The sequence below is a fragment of the Cyrtonyx montezumae genome, unplaced genomic scaffold (assembly GCF_038088225.1).
Source record: "Cyrtonyx montezumae isolate F1298 unplaced genomic scaffold, pur_monq_1.0 scaffold_43, whole genome shotgun sequence".
NCBI classification, from domain to species: Eukaryota; Metazoa; Chordata; class Aves; order Galliformes; family Odontophoridae; genus Cyrtonyx; species Cyrtonyx montezumae.
In genome coordinates this window covers 147,903-170,156 of record NW_027072049.1, presented here as the reverse complement: position 1 = coordinate 170,156, position 22,254 = coordinate 147,903, and the positions used below count along the sequence as shown (strand labels likewise).

The following is a 22,254-nucleotide window of genomic DNA, read 5'->3' as shown; positions in this document are numbered from 1 at the left end:
GAATGTGCAGAAGGATGATGAAATGGGAGAGAGAATCTTGAGTGTTGCACGGTCTTCGTTCGCTCAGCTGGGTCTTGGGGGGCTTTGGTTGGAGCTCCAGCCATCACAATGGCATGGCCATGACCCCTTACTGCCATGTGAGGTGTTCTGCTGGATGTCTTCTCCTCCCGCTGTCCCTTGTGTCCACGAAGAAGTGAGGGAATCCAAACCCATCTCCACTGGAGTGTTAGGAACAGAGTAGAGGACAGTCCCATGGAGTCTGGCAATGGCTTGGTGCAGCCCTGGGGTTTGGTGGGTTTGGGTCTCCCAGGCGAGGTGTCCCCACCTGTGATGGGGATGGATGACTTTCCTGCTCAGTGGACAGCAAAATGAGGTTGTGAAGCTGTGTAGCAATACAAATGAGCTGTTAGAGAGCTGTGTGACACGCAGAGCCATCACTACCAGTGAAAAAAAAAAACAAAACAACAGAGCATTTTGGGGCTATTTAGGGTTGTTTTTGGCATGCAGCCACTGCGATGTATAGTTTGCTACCAAATATGCTGGAAAACTGGGGAGCTTTATGGGAGAGGGCTGCGTCTGTGTTTTGTTTTATCAGATTTAATATTTTTGTTGTAGTTATTACTTCCACTACTACTATTTAAGTGGAAGCTTATAAAGATTAGAAAGGGAAATGCCATCTGCGAAACTTGGCCGGGTGACAAATTATATTACATGATGTCGTTACTCAAATATTTTGGAGAGTGTGAACAGCGGAGAAGGGAAGCGATTGCCATTGCCTTCTGTCAGATGTGTGTGTACACATGGGAAAGTCTCTTCCCTTTCCAGTGCAAGGTCAGCATGAGAAAAGCCAGGCAGCAATCCCTCTGGGATTGGCCTTGTGCTCTGCTGTGGTTCACTTTTGGGGGTCGTCCTGCCAGAGGCCCCAAATTGGGGTGCAGTGCTCCTTGCTTTTCTTCAGTCTCCTTTTTCCTCGGAGCCAGGGATCTCTCTCCACCTCTTTCCAACCTCCAGGACATCCAGGTCACATAGGTCTCACTCAAGTGTAGTTCAAGAGTAGAGCTAAACCAGCTCCAGCAGCCCCAGCACGAGTGGTATCAGAGCCAATTCTGCATGAGAGAAGACAGAAAAAAGTCTTGCTTATTTCAGTGATATCCTGATGGAGATGCATTTATCACTCTGCAAACTCTTATCTGAGCGTGTCCCCAAGGGAAAAATTGACACATTTAAAGGATACACAGCAGTTTGTTATACTCTGTCCCAGGAGCCAGCAATAATTTATCTTCAGTGTCTCATATTCATGCCCTCTGGTGCGGGTATTTATTTCTGTAGATAGCAATGGCCTCGTGGGCTTGTTAGTATGGATGTTCTGTGGGCTGCCATAAATACTGCAATAGTAAAAGCAGTAATTAAGCATTATTGCAGCAGTACAAGTTCATAGTGAACTTAGGAAAGCCACAAGCGTGTAAGCAGGATCCCTCTCACCTCTGGCTCTTGGCTCCAACCCATCCCATTGAGGCTGAGGGAGGGGACCAAGGTGCTGGGGGCTGGGTTTGGCCATTTTGCTGCCCCACAATGGGATATGGATGTGCAGGAACCCATGTGAGCTGTTGCTGTAAGAATAGTGAGCATGGGTCCAAGGACTCTCCTTCTGTACCCTAGTACAGGGCTGGAATTAAGGTTTTCAGGGGCAAAATTTTCCTCTGGCGTTGGAATTGGGGTCTGTAAGACACTGTCATGGCACAGATCATTGGGGCCAGGTGAGACAGCGGGATGAGGAAGGCAGCTTTTGCATCCTTATAACCCAGGGGTCTTCTCAACCACTTGGCTTGGCTTACCAGGAGCTGCCTCTCTATACCTGCAAAGCCCTATTGCCTCCAGACCATTTGATTTCCAGATTGAGCTTATTCAACATCAGTTTATCTAGCATGTATTTCACTTTATTATTTATACAGGGTTTTTTGCAAATATTTTCCTGTTGATGGAAGTGCTCCCTTCTGGTGTTTGCCTTGAGTGTATTTATGGAGAGGATTCATGTCTACATCTACCCCTCGTCTCACCAGATGCTGCACAACCCAAGCTGTGCTGGACCCCTCCCAAACCCCAGACTCTGCCCCATCCCAGCTTCTTTGGTGTGCTCCCCTCTCCATCCCCATCCATCAGGCTTCTGCAAACCAGAACCCGTGGTGGTATTTCTGATGTACTTTCACTACCAGAGCTCTCTTAGAAACATAGGATCATTTTGGTTGGAAAAGACCTTTGAGATCATCAGTTCCAGCCATCATCCAGACCTGCCAGCTCACCATGCTTTGTGGTCCATCCCAATCCAACCATGCTGTAATTCTGTGATTTTATGAACCCTGGCTGTTGTGGTCAGCTCTGAGATGGACAAAAAAACAGGGAGCCGAGTATTCTTCTTGCTCTGCCTCTTTTCAAACCCCACCTCACCTCCCCAAAATGGGGTTGCATCTCATGCTCCATCCAGCTGCTCTAATTCACCTCTCTCCTGCTGCTCCTTCCTCACCATGCCTTGTGAAGAGCTCAGAAGTAACCTCTGACATCAACCCATCATTTGTCAACTTAAACCTCCAGGTTAGCACTGATGGATTTTCCTTTTCCAGCCCCCTCCAGCAGAATTCCTGGCAGGCACTGTGGCCTGCTCCGCTTCCCCAGCAGTGCCTCACTAGATGTGATTTTCACAGGTTATTTTTATCAGAGGGAAATATTAGACTGCCTGCTGCCATACGAGATCCATCCATGCCCCACCGGCCTCGCCGTGGGCAGCAACACAATACAAATATTGTTATATATAGCATCCTCCATATGTGGCGGTGCAAGAGGAGAGGGCTGGGGGCTGGTGGGGGCACGGCAGTTTGGGGGCTGGGGGTGCTGATGTTGCAAGGAAGCAGCAAGGCTTTGTCTGCAAGATGGGACAAGCCTGGGCTGTGCAGAAATAAGGAAGAATTGTTGTCTGAACAGCAAGGGCTCGGTGGAGTCTGAATGATGGGAGTGGGGAACGTGTGCAAGTGAGGGGCTGAGGTTGGAGGAGCCCCCATCCTGACAAACTGTCGGGGTAAAAACTGCTGTGTGCTCTAAGGAAATGGGGAAGAAGCAGAACTTGGCGTGGAAATGTATGGGGCAGTGTCTCGAATTCAAGTGCAGGGTTGAAAAGCAAAATCCGAAATCTCTCTAGCATGTCCTGCAGTTGAAGCATTGCTTTAGATGTGAGACCTACACTTGCCTGCTTTTCTCCCTGTTTTCAAGCAGGGATTTAGGGGTTCTTTTATTTTTATGCCTCCTCCTAACCTCTGGAAAAGTCACCTGTTGATTTCGGGTCCTTCCTGGCCAACACTCACACAAATGCACGAGCAGGGGAGGCATTTCTTTCTCTGATGCACCTTAAATACTTAGTTGCTCTGGTTATTTTTTCCCCACTCGGTCTGATAGAGTATCTCTTTCCTGACATTTTGTAATCAAAAACCACGTCTGATGCGCATCCTTTTCCATTAAAAGAAGTGTTTACTTAGTCACTGAGTTCACTGAGGTGCTTGAAAATTACATCACTGAAAACACTGACATTTATAGGCAATGCAAATTAAACAGACATAACCAGAGATGTCAGAGTATGCGGAGTCAAGGTTTCTCCAGGCACCAAGACCTGCTCTTCCTGTGTCTTTCTTCAAATATCCTTGCTCCTGTGGTGGTTTTATTAAATTGCTCTCTAATTCTGGAGCCTTCCCACCCAGCCTGGCTCTGTCTTGATAAATCGCTTCTCTCCAAAACGATGCAAAGTGAATACTGCTGTCCCCAGAGTAGGGATGTGGCCTCAGGGTGGTGGTGGGGAGTTTCTTCCCAGCGAGGAGCTGGTAAAAAATAAATAGTTGTAAGTGGTTGTTACTCATCAGAGCAGCTGCAAAGCGATAAAACCAGGCAGGTGCAGGGGAGGTGCACGCTTGGCCTGAGAGGGAAACCACATCCATGCAGGATGAAGGAGCAGCAGGAGCACATCCCAGCTGGGTGCCTCTGGTGCCAGCCTGGCACGAGCTGTGCAGCATCCTCTGGCAAGGAAAATTCAGCACCAATGCTATGCATCAGTCCAACAACCTCTGTAGATGTGCTGGCATGCACCTGATAGATCCTCGCTGCAGATGAGGGTGTCCCTTGCTTACATCCACCCCCCATTCCCCTATTTCTTCTTATTCAATCCTAATTGCTTCTTCCCATGGGACCACACTCCTGAGGAGGTGTTCCCACCCCATCTGGGTTGTGGAGGGGTTGCCCACGAACCAGTGATGCTCAAGGCTGGCAGATCTCCCTGGCACCTCCCAGAACCTCCAGCTTGCTGTATCACATCTTGCAACAGCACTGTCACATGCAGCTGGGATGGCATCTCTTTCCCATGCACTCGGGGACAGCAGCATTGCCAGGACCCAGCCTGGGCACTGGGATACCTGCTTCCATCTGGCTCCCCATGAGCTGAAATTAACAGCAGCTTTCTGACTGTTTAATATTTCAAGATGTTCTGGGCAAAGCAGCGAGACTCCTGGGGAGGGGGATGGAGGGATGTGTGAGAACTCTTTCTGTGCCTTTAAAATGTGATCTTTGTTATTATTATTTTGTTATATATATATTTATGTATATATTTAGTACCTTTCTGTTCCTTGCCAGGTGCAACTGGCAGATGGGAAGCCCTGGGGGGAGCTCCCTTGGTATGGGATGTGGGCAGCAACAGGAGTGAGCAGTTCTCCACTCCTCACTTTGCCTTTCAGGCAGCATCTCAACTCTGGGGACCCCTACCCATTTTCAGCTCTCCTCCTTCTTGTGATCTCCCATCCTTGCAACATGCAAATCCTATAAGATTTGAAGGTGGGAAGGGAGCATTTATCCCTTCCCCCCCAAAAAAGGTCCTAAAAGCAGCATCGCCCACAAGGTCTGACCCTCCCTGCTGTGACCCCACAGTGAGGATACAAGTCAGGAGACGTTTGTTTGTTTTGTTTGTTAAACTTAACAGGGGTTGAAACGAGGAACTGAAATATTCATTTCAGGCTCCACGCCGTCCACTGAAACCGTTTTAACATCCCCGGTCTCGGCTTGCTCCTTATATTATGTAAGAGGCTTTTTAATAATATACTTTGAGACATATGGCCCCTCAGATTTAGTATGCAAATGCAATATGCTTAACTAAAAATAGCTGCTGTGGTTAATGTAGTTTATTATAACACCTTCTGTTACTTGGTGAGTAATGGAGCGCGGCTGCGCGGTGCCGAGCTCGTAATGGAGCGAGGAGGGAGCAGCCCCAGCCCCAAGCTCCTGCCCTGCCCCCACCATGGACACCGGTCACAGAGCAGAAATCACCCCAATATGTGTTCACTGGGGGGTAGGGTAAAGAATGGCAGGGAAAGTTTTGCCTCCCACCAAGATAGAATGTTCCCTTATATCCCAGAGTGTTGTCTCGTGTTTTTGAGTATATATCCTGCATAAATTCTTATCCCAGTTCATCGTGTAGGAACCATGCAGTGACCAAATCCCAGGTGACCACAGTGTTGGTTTTGCACAGTCTCATGTGGGATGCTGTGCTCCTCTCACAGGCACACGGCTCCTTTCCCTTCTTTCCCTTTCCCTTTCCCTTTCCCTTTCCCTTTCCCTTTCCCTTTCCCTTTCCCTTTCCCTTTCCCTTTCCCTTTCCCTTTCCCTTTCCCTTTCCCTTCCCCTTCCCCTTTCCCTTTCCCTTCCCCTTCCCCTTCCCCTTCCCCTTCCCCTTCCCCTTCCCCTTCCCCTTCCCCTTCCCCTTCCCCTTTCCCTTCCCCTTCCCCTTCCCCTTCCCCTTCCCCTTCCCCTCCTTAGGGTAGTATGGTTAGGTTGTGGTTGGACTCAACGATCTTTAAGGTCTTTTCCAACCTGAGTGATTCTGTGATTCCCCTTCCCTCTCCCTTCTCCTTCCCATCACCTTTAAAGGTCCTTTCCAACTCAGACCATTCCATGATTCTGTGATTATTTTGGCCTCTCTCTGTGCAGTCCCCTTCTCACTGAAGCTAAGAGCAGCACCAACCAAGGTCATCTCATGGTGATGAACATCTGGATCTCAGTGGTGCTCCTGTCCCCTCCACAAAGGCATTGAGGACAGTGATCCCTCTGTGCTTCCATCACAGCCCCAGGAACCTTCCAGATGCAGGGAGATGATTTCTAAATGCATTCACCAAAGGTGTGATATCTTCGGTGGGGGGATGGTTTCTTAGAGGTGCTGTTGGTTCCTCGGCTCTGGAAGGGAACACCTGAATTTCCCATTGGGTTTTTGCAGTGTCTTTCAGCTCACATTGTGGCTGCTGGTGGGGATAAAGGAGTTGCCTGGCTCAGTGGGCTGTGGGAAGCTGCAGTGTGTTGGCCGTGACTCATCTTGTTGTAGGCATCGCCTGGGGATGGGATGAATCACTCTGGGGCTGTCACTTCACTCCTGCAAAGGAGGGAGATTCAGCGGGGCACAAGCCGTGCCCAGATCGGTGCAGCAGCCATGCCTCCAAGAAAAGAAAGCAGAGAAAACAGCCCCATTCCTCAAGGGGCTGCCTGGGAGGGAGCAGAGGGTGAAGCTGGAGGTGATCTCCTTGTCCCAGCAGAGGGAATAACGTTGGGGAACTTGTGGCAATAACCAAAGGGCTGAGTGGTCTCCATCAGTCCTTTGTATAGGACCCATTGAATGCAACACCATCCTGTCCCATCACACTCCCCCTGAGCACCACATGCAGGTGGTTGGGTTCCCCTCTCCTCCAGCCCCCACAGGGACATTTTTCTCTTCTCCAGCATCACCCACTTCTCACCCAGCCCCACCAGACAAGACCTTGATGACTTCTCAATCCCATACAGATGTGGACTCCATCATCTGTAAGGTGGATATCAGCCCCCCACCCCCCCCCCCCAAAAAAAAAAAAGCCCTGCTGCAAATACTCTTATTTCAGCCTCACTTCATCCTGTTACCAAGCAACTTTAACTGCAGCAAAACACAACACATCCACGGGAACGAGAGCATTCACAAGGGATTGGGACTGGTTTCACTGTACTTAAATGAGTTTCTGTGTAATTCCATAGTTGTTCCCGTTGAGCTCAGCTGTACAGCTTTCCAGTAGTCACCTTCCCATGACTTTCTGTTTAAGTATATGTAATCAATACATTTTTGCCTAACAACAACAGAAAAAATGAGTGTTACGCATTTGCCAGAGTTTTATGTGCAAGCACAGTGTGGTTGTAGCAGAACCCCTACAAGCTGCTCCATGGGTGCAATGAGCCCGGTGTGCTCAGCCAGTGCCTCCCAGGTGCATTTGGCCTTTCACCTCTATGCCATCACTGTGCCATCAACCTGACCAGAAATGCAACAACCCAACACTTGCACAAGTAATCAGCATCTTTGCTCCAACCCATCCCAGCAATCAGGTTTATGGGCTGCTCTGCTCCGTCCAAGAAGCTCTTGAGCAAAATGACTCCCTGTGCACATAATCCCTTTCTGTTTTTCTTTTCTCCTCCTTTTCCCACTGCCGTGTTTCTGTGTGGTCTGAAGAAGGCTTGCAGCCCTTGGAGGGATTTAGAGGGACACCAGGATGGTGGTGATGGGGACATGGCCGTGCAGCATGAACTGTGCTTTAGAGAGTGTAGAAGAGGTACCAGTGAATCTTCCAGCCCATCGACTTACAGAGTGGAGAGCTGGGCAGAGAAGAACCTGTTGAGGTTTAACCAGAGGAAGCATAGGGTCTTGTACTTCTCTTGGGGAGAAATATCTTCATGCATCAGTACAGGTTAGGGATGAGGTTAGAGAGGAGCTTTGGGGGTCCTGGTTTACAGCAGGTTGGACATGAGCAAGCAGTGTGTCTTTGTGGCCAAGAAGGCCAATGGGATTCTGGGGTGCATTCAAAAGAGTGTGGCCAGGAGGTCAAGAGAGTTGATCCTCCTCCTTTGTTCTGTCCTGGTGAGGCCACAATGAGATTACTGTGTCCAGTTTGGGGCTCCCCAGTTCCAAAAAGACAGGGATCTCCTAGAAGGAGATGGTAAAGAGCCTGGAGCTTCGTCGGTAGGAGGAATGGCTGAGTGACCTGGGTCTGTTCGGCCTGGGAGAATGAAGAGGAGATCTGATTTATAAATATCTGAAGAGAGGTGGGAGGCAAATGGACGAGGCCAAGCTCTTCTTGATGGTGCATAGTGGTAGGACAAGGAGTAATGGCCTCAAATTTGAACACAGGAAGTTCCAGATTAACACATGGAAGAATTTCTTTATGGTAAAGGTGATGGAACACAGAAACAGGTTCCCCAGAGAGGTGGTGGAGTCTCCTTCTGTGGACAGAAGGACCCCTCTGGACACCAACCTGTGTGACCTACTGTAGGGAACCTGCTTTGGCAGGGGGGTTGGACTCAATGATCTCTTTGAGACCCCTTCCAACCCCTACGATTCTGTGATTCTGTGACTTCAGTGGCAACATTGCAAAAGTTTTACAGATGGAGAAACTGAGGCAAAGGATGAGGAGAATTAGAGGATGAACCAAACCTCCCAGCTCTGTGCTCAACCCGAACTAAACCTCCAGGTCACCTAATGCGGCTGTGGCTGTGAAACCATTGACCAGGCTGAGCCATGTAGGATCTGCTTTGTTTTTCTCCAAGCAAGAGTCACTTCCAGAGTGCTGCTGCTCCCTGCTGAATTCACAGCAATGAACTTTGCAGCCCACACATGAACATAAGATCAGGTGGAGCTTGGTGAAGGTATTTGAGCAGTGCTCTGAGCAGAAAGTCCCATTGAAGTCCCAGGCAGACAGTGCCAGGAATGCAAAGCTGTGCACTCAGCAGCACAGTGCTCCACAGCCAGCTTGAGGCACGTGCTGAATTCATCTCCACTTTAATTAACACGACTGTAATCTTTCAGTGAAAAGAGCAGCTCAGGATTTGTTTGGAAACACTGTCCTGTGTACATTAATATGTATCAGTGTATTTTAAAAGGCAATCATTTAGGGGATTTTCTCTATTCCCCATCTGGGCTGTATGAAGAAATAAATGTATGCATGCTGGTCTCTGAAAAGCAGGATTGAAGACTGGATGAATATCTGTGGTTGGGCTCCCAAAATCACAAAATTGGTCTAAAAATACTATGCTATGAACGAAACCCAAATTCCCTTGAATTTATCTTTAAAATCTTTCTGGCATCTGAGCCAGCCAGAGGTTTTTTGGGGTTATTTTGTCTCCGTGGATGAATGTTTGTAGGACAAAAGCAGTGACAGCCTGAATTGGTGCACAGCCTCCAGGAGGTGCCACAGAAGACAATGTTCAAAGGGATGCTGTGTTCCCCCAAAGGGATTCGTGGAGTTAGACTTTTCATTTTGTAAAAAACATGGAAAATGGCATTTGTAGTTTCATCTCACCTGTGTTTCCTACAGAAGGAGCAATGAAGGAACATGGATTAGTGGGGAAATCTTGGGCATAGGTGGACGGTTGGCTTCGGTGATCTTGGAGGTCTTTTCCAACCTTGGTGATGCTGTGATTTTATGATTCTGTGAATGCTCCCTTGCTTCTGGCAGCCTTTCTAAACAGGGCTGTTTATTTTTTTCTTGTTTTTATCAGTGACGAAAATTAATAGCTGTTTGTTTTAAAACCAGACTTTGTTCTACAATGTAGTAAATCCATTCCCTTCCCCGTGCATGATTACACATGGTTTCCAGCCAGGATCTTCTGTGTAAAATTGCAGAGCCTGTCACATTTAAGTCTTTTGCAGATACTTGCAGGCTGTATCTTGTTTGCTTGCTCACGTTCTGGACACACAGTGGTTTGCCCACGGAGACAGAGCACTTGGTGAGACATGTGGAATTAAGTCGGGGCTGACCCAGAGAAATGTGAGGCAGATGCAGAAATGGGCAGAATAATTTTGGACCGAAAGTGTTTTGGCAAAACAATTCCCGTTGCCCAACAAGTGCAGCTAAATACGAGCTTTCTCCTCCAGCTTGTCAGGTAATTAGTGAAGGAAGCATATGGCATTGCCTGGAAGTGTTGGAAGGGGATCAACACCAGACAAAGCGGCGGAGCCGGGGAGGGTTGGGTGAGTGGGCATCACATGGAAGTAATGGGATTGGGAGGAGTGGGAGGCAGCGATGGGAAGGGGAAGGAAACCCATGGTTCTGGCACATGGCAGCGATGGGGGGGATGAGGATGCTGGGTGTTCCCAGAGGCTTGGTGGGAGTGCTGCCTTCCTCTCATCATTTTGGGGAGCTGCTGCTGAGGAGGTGGTGATGTGGAGGGGATCTTCCATAAGGACCATGTGTGTGGGCAAGTGCAGGGCTTGAGCAGGCAGAGAGGGAGCTTGGGCCTGCCAACGTCCACCCAATGTCTCTTGGAGGGAGAGGAGCCAAATTATGGGTGAACAAGGCAAAGACAAACACAACAGCTTTTTACTGTGGTTCCTGGTAGTAGGGTTCGTAGAAGCACAGGATGATTGGGTTGGAAAGGACCTCAGAAGCCCCCACAGCCTTACCCCTGATGTGGAGTGGCTGCCCCAAACCAGCTCAGGCTGCCCAGGGTCCCACCCATGGCCATGGGAACCTCCAGGGATAAGGCACCTGCAGCTCTGGGGAGCAGTCCCTGGGCATCAGTAAAGAATTTCTTCCTAAATCACCCATCTTTTAGTTTAAAACCATTCTCCCTTATCCTTTCCTATCCTGTCCTTGCCTTGACTTCTTAATAGGGCTGTGCTCTTTGCAACAACACCCATCACACAAGAGCATGGCAGAGATCAATTCAGATCACAGTCACTGGGTCTTGAGCAAAAGCAGAGGCAAGGGTGGTCACTGCCAATCTCCATGAGACTTCAGTTCAGCAACATCCAAAACAAACTCATTCTTTCTGTGCCATTGTCCCACTGATGTGGGATTGCACCGGGGAAACGCATGCAGCCTGCTCATCCACCACAGCATGCCATGCCCCAGTCATGACACTGTTTATCTACCTAAAGCCTTTTTGTCACATGGAAATGAAAATACACAATTACTTCTCAAGGAGTGTTGTAAAGCCGATGCCAGGATTAGCACAAGTGCTGGAGGCGTTGATCAATGGGAGCGTGTGTTCAAGAATGAGTGGTGCAGATAAAACACCTCCAGCTGGTTCGAAGTCCAACCCCAAAAGGTTGCAGCCGGGCACACGGGCAGCTTGCTGACCGCCTGGGTTTAGCAGAGGTATACGAGACCTGGGGAGGTAACTGCTGTAATAAATCTTATTCGTCTCCAAATTGCTTTGGAGGTAGGAAAGCTGAGCATTAAAAAGGTTAAATGCTAATAAATACTAATAGCCTGTTCCAGCTGCTCAGCCAGTGAAGGATGCAGAGATAAAATGCCAGAGAGCAGAGATGTGGTGCTGGACGCTGCGGGCATGGAGTGTGAATTTTCAAGTGGCCAATGAGTAAAGTGACCTCACAGTCACAGTGAGGCTTTTTGATGCTGATTGTTCCCAAAAGCTGAATGAAGTGTGCATGTTGGTTTGTGTTTGGAGGGGCAACGCAACTGGGTGGGGGGCTCTGGAGGGCTCTTCTTGGATCAGTTTGGCCATGGTGTTGCATAGCTGAGTGCTGAAACCTTGAGGGATGGGCACCTGTCAAAGAGGTCTGGGGCTGACATTCCTTCCTGTTGGGTTTCTTGTGGTGTTTTGGATCAAATACTGTGCTGGTAAAAAATGGAAAAGCATAATAAAATAGTAGAAAAACACCAAGAAATAGTAAGCAGGGAAAATAAAGAGTGACTCATCGTCAAACAGAAGTTTCTTCAGATGTTTAGGCTGCATTTGTTGGCCCTAGGCGTGGATTCCTATTAGTGGGTTGCTATGTGTTTAGACCATACTATGCGTATCTAATGAGCTCCTTTGCCAGTGAGCCCCCACCCCTTAAACCCATGTGCTCCCTGCAGTTGGTATGGATGTGAGATTGTAGCAGCAAAGCTAAAGAGAGAGATGTTCTGTGCCTCTGTGATGCCTGTGTGATAGAGGAGCCTGAACTGCTTGGTGAGCTCAGGTCTGACTTGCATCCATTAACTCAGCTTCAGAAAGCCTGTTATCAGTTGTTTTAGTGGAAGAGGAGCTCAAGATGTGAGGATGTTGCATCAGCCAAAGTGAGGAAAGCTGTAACAGGGTCATGAGTTTGAGCCCGTGAGCTGCAAAGAGCCTTTGTGCTTGGAGCCACCTGAGCAACTGAAGCCACAGGCAGCTTGGGATTTACACTTCTTTCATTTCTGCACGGCCCATGTTATGTTCCAGGTGGCTTCAGGTGTGTCAGTGCCACAGATGAAGCTGTGGGGCAGCAGAGGTGGGTGTCAGAGGCCGTATGGATACTAGAATTGACTTTTTGGGAAGGAGAAGTGTATTTATTTTAGTCATATGGGAGCGCATTTAAAATTCTACAACTAAGGAGCTAGAAAATGGATGTCACCTCCTGTGTTTTGTCTTGAAAGCATGGAGAAATCATAGATCTCTAACACATGCGGACATCAAGCCCTTGGGATAAGACAGCAGCCAAGGACCAGGAGCCAGCAGATGTTCTTGATCCCAATGAGGAGAAGCATCCCCTGGTGCTGGGCTTCCCTCCATCATATCCAGCCCCTCATCAGCCAAGTGATGCTCTCCTGACTGCCTATCTCCTTTTGAGCAGCGCATATTGACCAGACTGAAGTCCTCAATGGACACCATCCCACCGACGCAGCTTAACCCCTGCCTTCTTCTTCCAGAAGAGACGACGTTCGAGGCCGGAGTCAAAGTTCAGATCCACAGCCAGTCGGAGCCGCCGTTTGTCCAGGAGCTCGGCTTCGGGGTGGCCCCTGGATTTCAGACCTTTGTGGCCACACAAGAGCAAAGGGTAAGTCCCAGATTTCCTTTGCACACCACGGTGCCTCCTGTGGGCCGTATCTATGTACCAAAGCACCTTGGGAGGTGGTTTTATTTTTTCACTCCTTGCTTCAAACTGGTTGGGAAGGGGACAGCTCTTGTTGTTTCCAGTAGACTTCCCACAGCCCTCACAGTTTTGGCCACAGAAGGGATTCTGTCCCTGGTAATATCCCTGATTGGCTTTTTCGTGTTTGTGGTTCGCATATGGCAGTCTGTAAATGTGCTGGGTGCCATCCAACCCACTGTGACAGGTTGCTGCTTTCCAAAAAGCTCTCACGCTCCAAGGGCATATTAAACGAGACCAGAGGAGTGTGTTTCATTAGGCAGAGCAGCATGAATCCTTCCAGGCAGCACCGGAGCAGTCACATTATTTATGATGACCAGCAGTGGGAAGCTCGTGGCCCAGGATGCATCACCGTCCCCGCATCCCAACAGTGGCACTTCACAGTGTATATGGATGTGATGTGACACACTATCTGATCTTGGATAGGTATTTAGACAGCTGGGGAGCAGAATGACTATTTTCCCGACTGATTTTGGCCACAGTACCTTTGCTCCTAGCCTTCCTGCCTCATTGCCTCTCCTTTTCCTCCCTGTTCTTGTGCCTACTCTCAATGCAGCATGATGGGTCGATGGCTGGAGTAGATCATCTCAGTGCTCTTTTCCAGCATTTGTGATCATGTGAATCAAATTGAGGGAAGTGAGCAGACATGCATGGAGGAACCTGCTTTGGCAGGGGGGTTGGACTCGATGATCTCTTGAGGTCCCTTCCAACCCCTATGATGATGTGATTCTGTGAGGGTTTGCAGGGATCAAACCTCCACAGAGATCAGGGCTGCAGAACTTCAGCTCTGAGCAGCTCAGTGAAGTCACCACCAAATATATCTCTAAGCCAAGGCGTCTCTCCATTGCCCCGGGTACCAAAATGCACCTGAGGCTGCAGGCATTTCAGCAAGGCTCATTCATTACGACATGCTTCTGTGTGCTCATCCCAGAGATAACGAAGGGTGTGGGTTCCTGGTGGGTGGGTGCCAGGTGGAGACTTCTCAATTAAAGCAGAGCAGTGTTTTGCTGTTGTCGATATGTGTCTTGTGAGAAGTCTGGTGGGCTGTGGAAAATGAGCAGCTCTATTAGCACTCGCTTGGAGCGTAACACCTCGATGACAGTGAAGGCAGAGGGATCTTCAAGGGCAGAGTGAGCACCTGCTGAAGTCCAGAACAGCTCCTGCCCCATCCGTGTCCCATCCACCAGCCAAGCCCTGTCCTCGTGCTTGTCAGCCTCCCCTCTCCTGCTCTTGAATTCTGCATGGCCCAGGCACACCTTGCTGGTGGGGTTGGGCTCATCATCTCTTGGAAGAAATGGCCTTGGAGACCCATGGTGGGCATTCTTCATCCCATTCCCTTCCATAAATCTGTTGGCAGCCGCTTTGTGCCACCCCAGAGGACCCATTGGGTAACAGCCAGCAGCCAGTTGCTTGGGTGAGCCCACTCACAGCCTGCAGCAAGGACCTTGGGGACTTTATTTTAGGTAGGAAGGAGCATAAATGCTGAGACTTGCTCTGAATCTTCCTTAATGCCTCCCTTCGTACTGCCAACCTTAATTATTTTTCATTCTTCCTATTATAGAAAGCAATTGCAAGGGATGCTTTTAGGAAGACAACTAGCTGTGAGAAAAGAAATAAAAACCCTCCCTCCTTAAATCCCTCCTTCAGGAAGGAAGGTGACAATGAAGCAGAATTTGAGGGGCTTTTAGCTGGAGTGTGTGTCCCCTTCTGCGTGTTGTCTCAATTTTGGTGCTGGCAGAGGGCAGGGCACATTGCTGCTCAGTGCCAGCTGCTCTGGAGCAGGTTTAAAGTTGTACCACAAAGCCTTCACCCATGAGATGCACTAAGGTCACTTTATAGACTAATTACAACTGCTAATTACAACCAGTACAGCATAGGCATGTTACTGCCTTGTCTAATTACCCTACAGGGCACACCCACCTCGTCCCACCCCAAATGCCTATCTCTGATTCAGGGCCCTGGCTGAGTCTTAATACCTCATCTCCATGCCTGGGGTGGGTATGTGCTGTTCCTTCCATAATACAGAGCAAAAGGAGGAAAAATGCTGTGAACATCACCCAGAGGACTTAATCCAACCCATTACTGTGGTCCTAAACTGCATGTTTCATACCACCATGGTTGAAGGCAAACCATGATGGTGCACCATCTCCTTAAATGTCACTTGAAAATGAGCTGTCAGTCAAAGAAAGTGACCAAAAAATCACTTTTTCTCCTCCTTCTGCAGCAGCTGAGCCCTCCAGCAGAGTGACTTTTAAGAAACATTTGCCAGTTTGGTGGTGTTAGTGCAGTAGTAGTGTCAGAAGCAACCAGGTAGCACTGCAGATGGGGATGCTGCAAGCTTGCTGAGTCAGCAAAAGCAAAGGCAGTGTAAGCAGGGACTTCTCTGTAAAAGCTGTTTGTGCTGTGTTTTTCTGCTGTGGACATCTCAGACTGAAGCAGTTCCCTCTTGTTCCTTGGAATTAGGAGCTCGGACAGAGCTCCCCAAAGCTCAGGCACTGCTGGAGGCAGTGTGGTCGCAATTAAAATGGGAGTGGTTTGATGGGGGACATCAAAAATCGTCTCTGAGTGATTTAGGAAGGGAGCTGGAGCAGTTCGCAGAGAGGCATGAGACTGTGGCTGCTGTTCTCTCGGTGTCTCACACCAATGTCGCGTGAGGAGGGGAGCTGGAGGAGCTGGGGCAGAGCAGAGATGCTCCGACCACACAGGAGAGCCGTTTCTATGGCAATCAGTGAGCCTAATGAGTAAGGATTGTTTTCTCATGAATGAGCCAAACGTGTAGCAGCAGCAGAGGAGCTGGCTGCAGGCATGGGCAGGCTGGTCCTGAGCAGGGCAGGAGCACCCTGCTCAGGGCTGTGCCTTCCAGGTCCTTGCTACTGGTTTCTTGGAGGTACATCCACAGCTTTCCCTTTTCTCAGCACTTCTAGGTGAGCCTGGTGCTGCAAGAAACCTTGCACTGTGCGTAGAAGCAAGGGATCATTAAGGTTGCAAAAGACCTCTAATATCATACGGTCCAACCGTCCATCTACCCCCAGTGTTACCCACTAAACCCTGTGCTGAAGTACCATTATGAATAATAGCATTGGAGAGGCTGCAACCCATGCTGGCATTCGTATTTTGGAAGGCTGATCCCCTCCAAAAGACAGATTCTTCCCAGATTTGCCATCTTTTCATTTCATTTTCCCAGCTGTGCTTTATGACATCGCCACTGCTTGGGAGCCCCCACTGCATCACCCACAGAGGATGGGATGGGTAACAGCTGCTCCCTACCGTGCCACTGGCTCTGCACATTAGGGAAGATGAAAAGCTCACTAAAATGGCAATTTCTGCCAACTTGGCAATAAAAATTTAAGGGGCTTCAATTAAGCAACAGGTTCGAAGACGGAGCAATATTGTTTTATAGGGCTCTAGTGTGCCTTGGAGACTCATCCCCTCGTAACGTTTGCACGGGACAGAGAGCATCAGCTACCAACAACTGCAGGATCACAAACTGTAATTACAGAGCCAGGGAAACAGGGCTCAGGGTCTGGCAGCCATCGCTCCTATTTTCAAACAAGGCGTAGGCAGTTGCGTTTGAAAATCGGGAGCAATTAAGCGACGTTCCCCCGGTTTGCCAACGCTCACTCAGAGCATCTTCTACCTACGGTCTTACACCTCCTTCTGGAAATCTTCACTCTCTGTTTCCCTCGATCCCACACACTCTCCCTGTTGATTTCCTTCGATCTGTCATTAATTAAACAGCAGGAAGGCAGCCAGCGGTGGCGAAAACTCAAGCACACGGGTTCAAAGGAGATGCATGCATGCCACTGTAAGCATGTTTTCGTAGGGCAGCAGTGTGGTTTTGCTTGGAAAATGGCATTTGGAGTCGGCCTAAAAAGGTACAAGGGGAAATGGGTCTGGAGCAAGCGGTGGGAATGAGTCTGACTGAGGAGCAATGGGGATGGGGAGAGATTGGAAAGGGCTCCTTTGGGATGGAGGGTGGTAAGAGAAACACATGGAGCACATTGTGGGTGTGCATGGGATGATGGTCAGGGTGTTCTGTTAACCATTTGCTTTGTGACAGGGATAGTAGGATTTTATTTTAAAAGATGGAAAGCCACTTGCTGAGGATAGCAGAGCTCCAAAAAATCCAGCTCCCCCCAACACACCCCAGCTTGGACGCTTATGTGAGGTTGGCCAGCGTGGATCAACAAGCAGAGCCCACACTGACCAGCAGAATGTGAGACAGTACTTATTCTGACTGTGGAGGTATCCAAGGGGGAAAAGGCAGAGCGTTTTTCTGCATTTAATGGCAGAGTTAATTGCCATCCCATCCCTGGAGGGTTTCAGGGCTGGATGGGATCCTGCACAGGCTGATCTGATTGGGGGGCAGCCAGCCCATGGCATGGGTTTGGAACCTGATTGTCTTTAAGGTCGGTTCCAACTCAACCATTCTAGGATTCTGTGATGGAAAATATAAGCAGAAGGCACAGCTCATTGAGCACGGGAGAAAAACACAGGGAGCAGCCATCCAATAACTTCTGCTTTGCAAAATCATTCCCAGGGAAAAGGGAACCTGGAGGGGCTCACAAATCACTGTGTGCCCAAATGCATGTTTTCTCCCAGTGACCATTCAAGTCCAGGGCTGTGTACCCTCCGAGCACCACAGGCTGCCGGGAGGGTTAAGTTCTTGTCAATCAAGGCAGTTTTAGTCATGCAAACAGAAGGAACAACTGCATGACACACAGCACACCCTGCCTGGGCAGATAGGCAATAAATAGAGAAATTCCAGCATCATTAACTGGGAGATGGTGACAGGAACCACAAGCAGCATGTACGCTGAGCTTCTTAAGCATTTTACAAGTGCTAAAGCTGTCTGGGATTGAAAATCTATTAAGATGATGCCATTTGATGTCTCATTAAAGAACGTAGGTTTCTGGTTATTATTTCATTTGCAGCTAAAGCAGACACACCTCGCCTTGGGACTGCGAGCTTCAGTGCGGGGTTGGTGGCTCTGAGTGTACCTGGAGCACAGAGACATTGGGTAGTGTTGAGCCAAAGCAGATTTATGGCAGAGCGCAGCTGCAGACAGGGCTGGAAGCAGCTTCACCACTTCCCCATGTTGTAACTGCTCATCATAATCCCCTAATAAGCAGGAATCAAGGCAATCTAACGAGCACTTAATTAATTAATTAGGTATTAATGGTGGTGAATGCGAGGGGATGCGCGTTTGTCGACCTCAATTAGGGGCTGATACTGAACTTGGTTAAGCGTCGGATCATGTGGTGTGCAGGCTGCTATTGGGAAAGTGGAGCAAAAATGATGGATCAGTGCCACTGAACCGAGGGCAGAAACTGCCCCTGCTTTGCCTTTTTCATTATTTCCATCCAGCAACCAAGGTGCATAGCTCACCGCTGGCGGGAGGGAGCAGCTCAGCATCCTCGGGCAGCTTCTGGTGCCCAACACCAAATCCCACTGCTCGGTGCAGATGGAGCAAAAGTTAGCATTGTCCAAACGAGGGGAAAGCAAGGCAGGTGAGGCAGGCAGTGTGATGCCACGGCCTCGTTAGCTTCATTAGCTCTGCAGGCTGGAGATCCAGGCGGATGCAGTGCATCCCCCAGGGCCAAGTGCTGTGCATATGAAGGCTTTGCATGAGTTTGCAGCCCTGAGAGTGCACCGTTTGCATTGCTGAGAGGGTTACAGTGGCTTGCAGGGATGGACACTCTTGCAGACAGGTTCACCGTTTTATTAACCCCAGAGTTTGCATTAACCCCATGGCTTGCAGTGCTCACAGAAGCACGGATGGGGCCATGCAATAGAAGAAGCTCCGGGTTTTGCTCCGTTGCCCTTTAGTCCAGGGATCCAGCTGTGGGCTGCAGAAGAGTTTGGCCCCTTGCTCTGAGCCTTCCCCTGCAAGATGCACTCTTGCAAAGGCATAGTGTGGCTGTGGAGCCCGGCGGGCTCCTCTCTAAGGACCACAGGGAACATTTCTGAAGGTGTGCCTTGCCTGGGAGCAGCACAGAGCCAGGGATGCACCTGCCCCCTCCAGAAAGGTCTCACACCCATGAATGCTTCTGATCAGTCGAGGATTCACTTCTGATTACAAATTACAGAGCACAAGGGAAGCAGTGTGCCTCTGAAGCTGTAATTACAATGGAAGCTCCACTAATAGCCCTTGATGAGTCCCTCGGAGAGAGAAGAGTTCGTTGACTTGCACAAGGGAGGGAGAGTCTTCCACAGTGTGAAAAATCAAGTGCGTGATGGCTGGAAAGGAGTGAATATTGGGCAAAGCAAACGCAACTCCGCGATTGATGGGAGGAGCAAGCTGGCTTTGCTCCTCCACATGGGGTCTGTGCTAGTGCAGGTCATGGGTGGATAGTGCTTGTGGTCCTGGCTCTGAAACAAGACCTAATTCTGTTAATGAAGCTGGCTTTAATTAAGCATTCAGCCCGTGCACCTCCTGCAGACATGGTGCTGGTTCACAAGCACTGTGGCTCAAATCCAGTGCTGGCTGAGCAAACGCTGTGTAAGCTCAGTGTCTGGTGGTGACTCCATCATCTCCTGATCCTGTCACCTACGTTTCAGAATAAAATTTAAAGGCTTAAAAGATTTGTGTGTAGCGGTGCTCGGAAGAGATCTGATTCCATCTGAGCCTGTGATTATTTATTCTCCTTTATCATACAACGTGCAACATATGGGCTCCTTTCTCTGTTGTGGATGACTAAATGATGGCATCTGGTACTCTATTATGCTGCAAGTGTAAAGCAAATGAGAAAAGATCCTCTTCAAACAACATTTTGCTATTGTTGCAGAGACGCTCTCAGTACTTTCATTCAAAGGTGTTGCTTTGCAGACTTCCAATACCACCTGGTTCGGAGCCAGCCCCGTTTCTTGGAGATGCTGCAAAGCCTGAGAGCTGCTTTTATTCTCAGTTTCTCTGCTGGTCCCACAGATGGGAACAGCCTTCACCAGCTGCACCTTCGCACCTGGGAGCTGTCTGTGGCTCAGATGGGACCTACAGTGTGCAGAGATCACTGTGTGTTGTGCTGAGCTGCTCACACTGCTGTTGCCCTGAAGTGAGCAGCAATGGGATCTGTGTGGATTTGGGGAACTCCAGGCAGGGCTCATGGGTGATGCTGCAAAGTTATTTTTTTAACAGCACTTGAATAGCAGCATCAATGCTCACAGGAGAGGGTGGAGGGAGCTGGTGATTCTGTGCTTGCCTGGCTAGAGCCTCGGAGGGTTTGCTGTTACACCAAGGCCCTTTCACTCCTGTTCTGAGCTTTTATAGGGTCTCTCCGTGGTCTCGTGCAAGGAAAGACCTGGAACTGTCATCTTATTATGACTGGGGCCCATGGCTTGGCTGGGAGATGGATGAGCTGCAGGGATGCCTTGAGTGTGGTTCCAGCTGGTCCTGTAAACCTGGAGCAGGTTAGAGACAGAAACAACTGGGAACCATTGAAGTGGTGAGCAAAGCAGCTCTGTGTTCCTGGGTGGGAACTGTTGGAAGCAAAATAGTTCACAGAGAAGGAATTAATTCAGCTTGGCTGTTCTGTGAGCCCATGGGCCCAGGGGCATAGGGCAGGGTTGGATTTGGAGAGGGCAGGATTCCCCCTCCAAAGCCTGGCCTCTTCTCCAAGCTCCTTACTTCCACCCTCACCACCAGTCAAGTTCTTCAGAACATCTCCTCTTTCTCTTCCTAGCTGCAATTGAAGCCCAGTATAGAATATAGCTGCTGATTGGTTATTAAATTAAAACCACGGGCATTTTACCAGCTCCCAAGCACTACAGACTCATGCACAAAGGGAGCAAATGTTCAGAAGGAGCATTGGAGTTGACTTGGAGCTCTGCTCTCACCAGAGTTCTCATGAATCATAGACTCATTACAGTTGGGAAGGACCACTAAGATCATCTGGTCCAACAAAAGGGCCCTGGAGCACAGTGTGGGCTCCAAATAGCTCATGTCACATCAGTTTTGTTGTAATCACCCCAGGTTCATGCCTGAAGAACTCCTGGGCTCATTATTCATCCTGCAGGGTCCAAAATGTGCCTCCACTTCGTGGCTCACCCCTTTTCAGGTTCCTCAGAGAAGTGTGGGGGCCCCATCCCTGGAGATCCCAAGGATGTGGGCTTGGGCAGCCTGAACTGGTGGGGGGCATCCAGCCCAAGGCAGAGAGTGGGACTGGGGGGGCTCTGAGATCCCTTCCAACCCAACCATGCTGTGGTTCTGTGGTTCTGCGATCATTGAGGTCCTTTCCAACCCAACCTTGCTGTTGTATGATCTTTGAGGTTACTTGCAACCCAACCAAGCTGTGATTTCATGGTCCTGTGATCTTTGAGTTCCTTTCCAACCCAGACCAATCTGCGATTCTGTGATTCTCCTCTCTTTCCCCTACATCTCCAGAAGACCCCCAGACAGCCCCAAAGGAAGCACCTCACATCTAGCCCCTAGGTCCTAGGCTCGAGGGCCATTGCCATATGTTTACGTATCTATTTTAGAACATGATTAATGTTACTACATATTTAAACAAATTTTTCTCTTCAGCCAGTGTGCTCTGCCAGTACAAAGCGTTCAGTGTTTCGAGCAAAGCACAGCAAATTGGATGCTGCTTTAAAACACAGAGGAGGGGCTAGGGAAGTGCTATTTTCTACTCTCTAGCAAAAAGTATTGCAGAGCATTTAGTGAAGATAAAGAGAAATAGGAAAGCCTGCCAAGCTTCAGACAGAAGGCAAACAAGGTAGATTTGGCCGTGGGGGCCAGAGAGTGACTGTTTTTCCTCCAGCATGTTCTGGGCTCGTAATTAAGGTTTCTGTGATGGATTGTGACGTTCTGCTTTTCTTATCTTTGCCTTTATGCTAAATAAAGTGGTAGCAGCAGGAGGGTTTGCATTGCACTAGTACTGAGCAGTCTGGGTTACTCTGTGCAAGGTGATGTGCAAAGATGGATCCTCAGCACCACGGGTGCGAGGGGAGCAGATAACTGGTGCAGGGGTGTTTGGAAAGGGCACCACTCTATTGTCACCTTCTCAAGGCTGGTGCTGGTGTCCGAGGGCTGTCACTTGGTGCATTTTGTGTCAGTGAGAAAAGTGCCTCAGTGAGGAAGGGAACAGCACAAACCTGGGTTTGCTCACACCACAGCAGTCACATTACCTTTGCTGGAATCTTGGTGTTTCCTCTGTCTGCTCCTTAATGTCACCAGCACCACCGGTGTTGTCCCTGTGAGATTAGAATAAGCATGAGCCAGGTGCTGTCACACACCGGTGCTGATTACCCTACATTTGTTCTCACTGAATTGGAGCCCATTTGCAAGTCACAGCCTCCCCAGCAGTCTCTGC

The 22,254-nt window shown here is 49.3% G+C and overlaps 1 protein-coding gene across 1 annotated transcript in view; it reads left to right on the top strand.

Moving 5' to 3' along the window:
- LOC136055478 (acid-sensing ion channel 2) overlaps positions 1-22,254 on the top strand; it is a 425,551-nt gene that overhangs the window by 396,482 nt on the left and 6,815 nt on the right. The window contains exon 3 of the mRNA XM_065747252.1: positions 12,723-12,850. Coding sequence (XP_065603324.1) covers positions 12,723-12,850 — 128 coding nt within the window. The remainder of the gene's footprint in view (positions 1-12,722; positions 12,851-22,254) is intronic.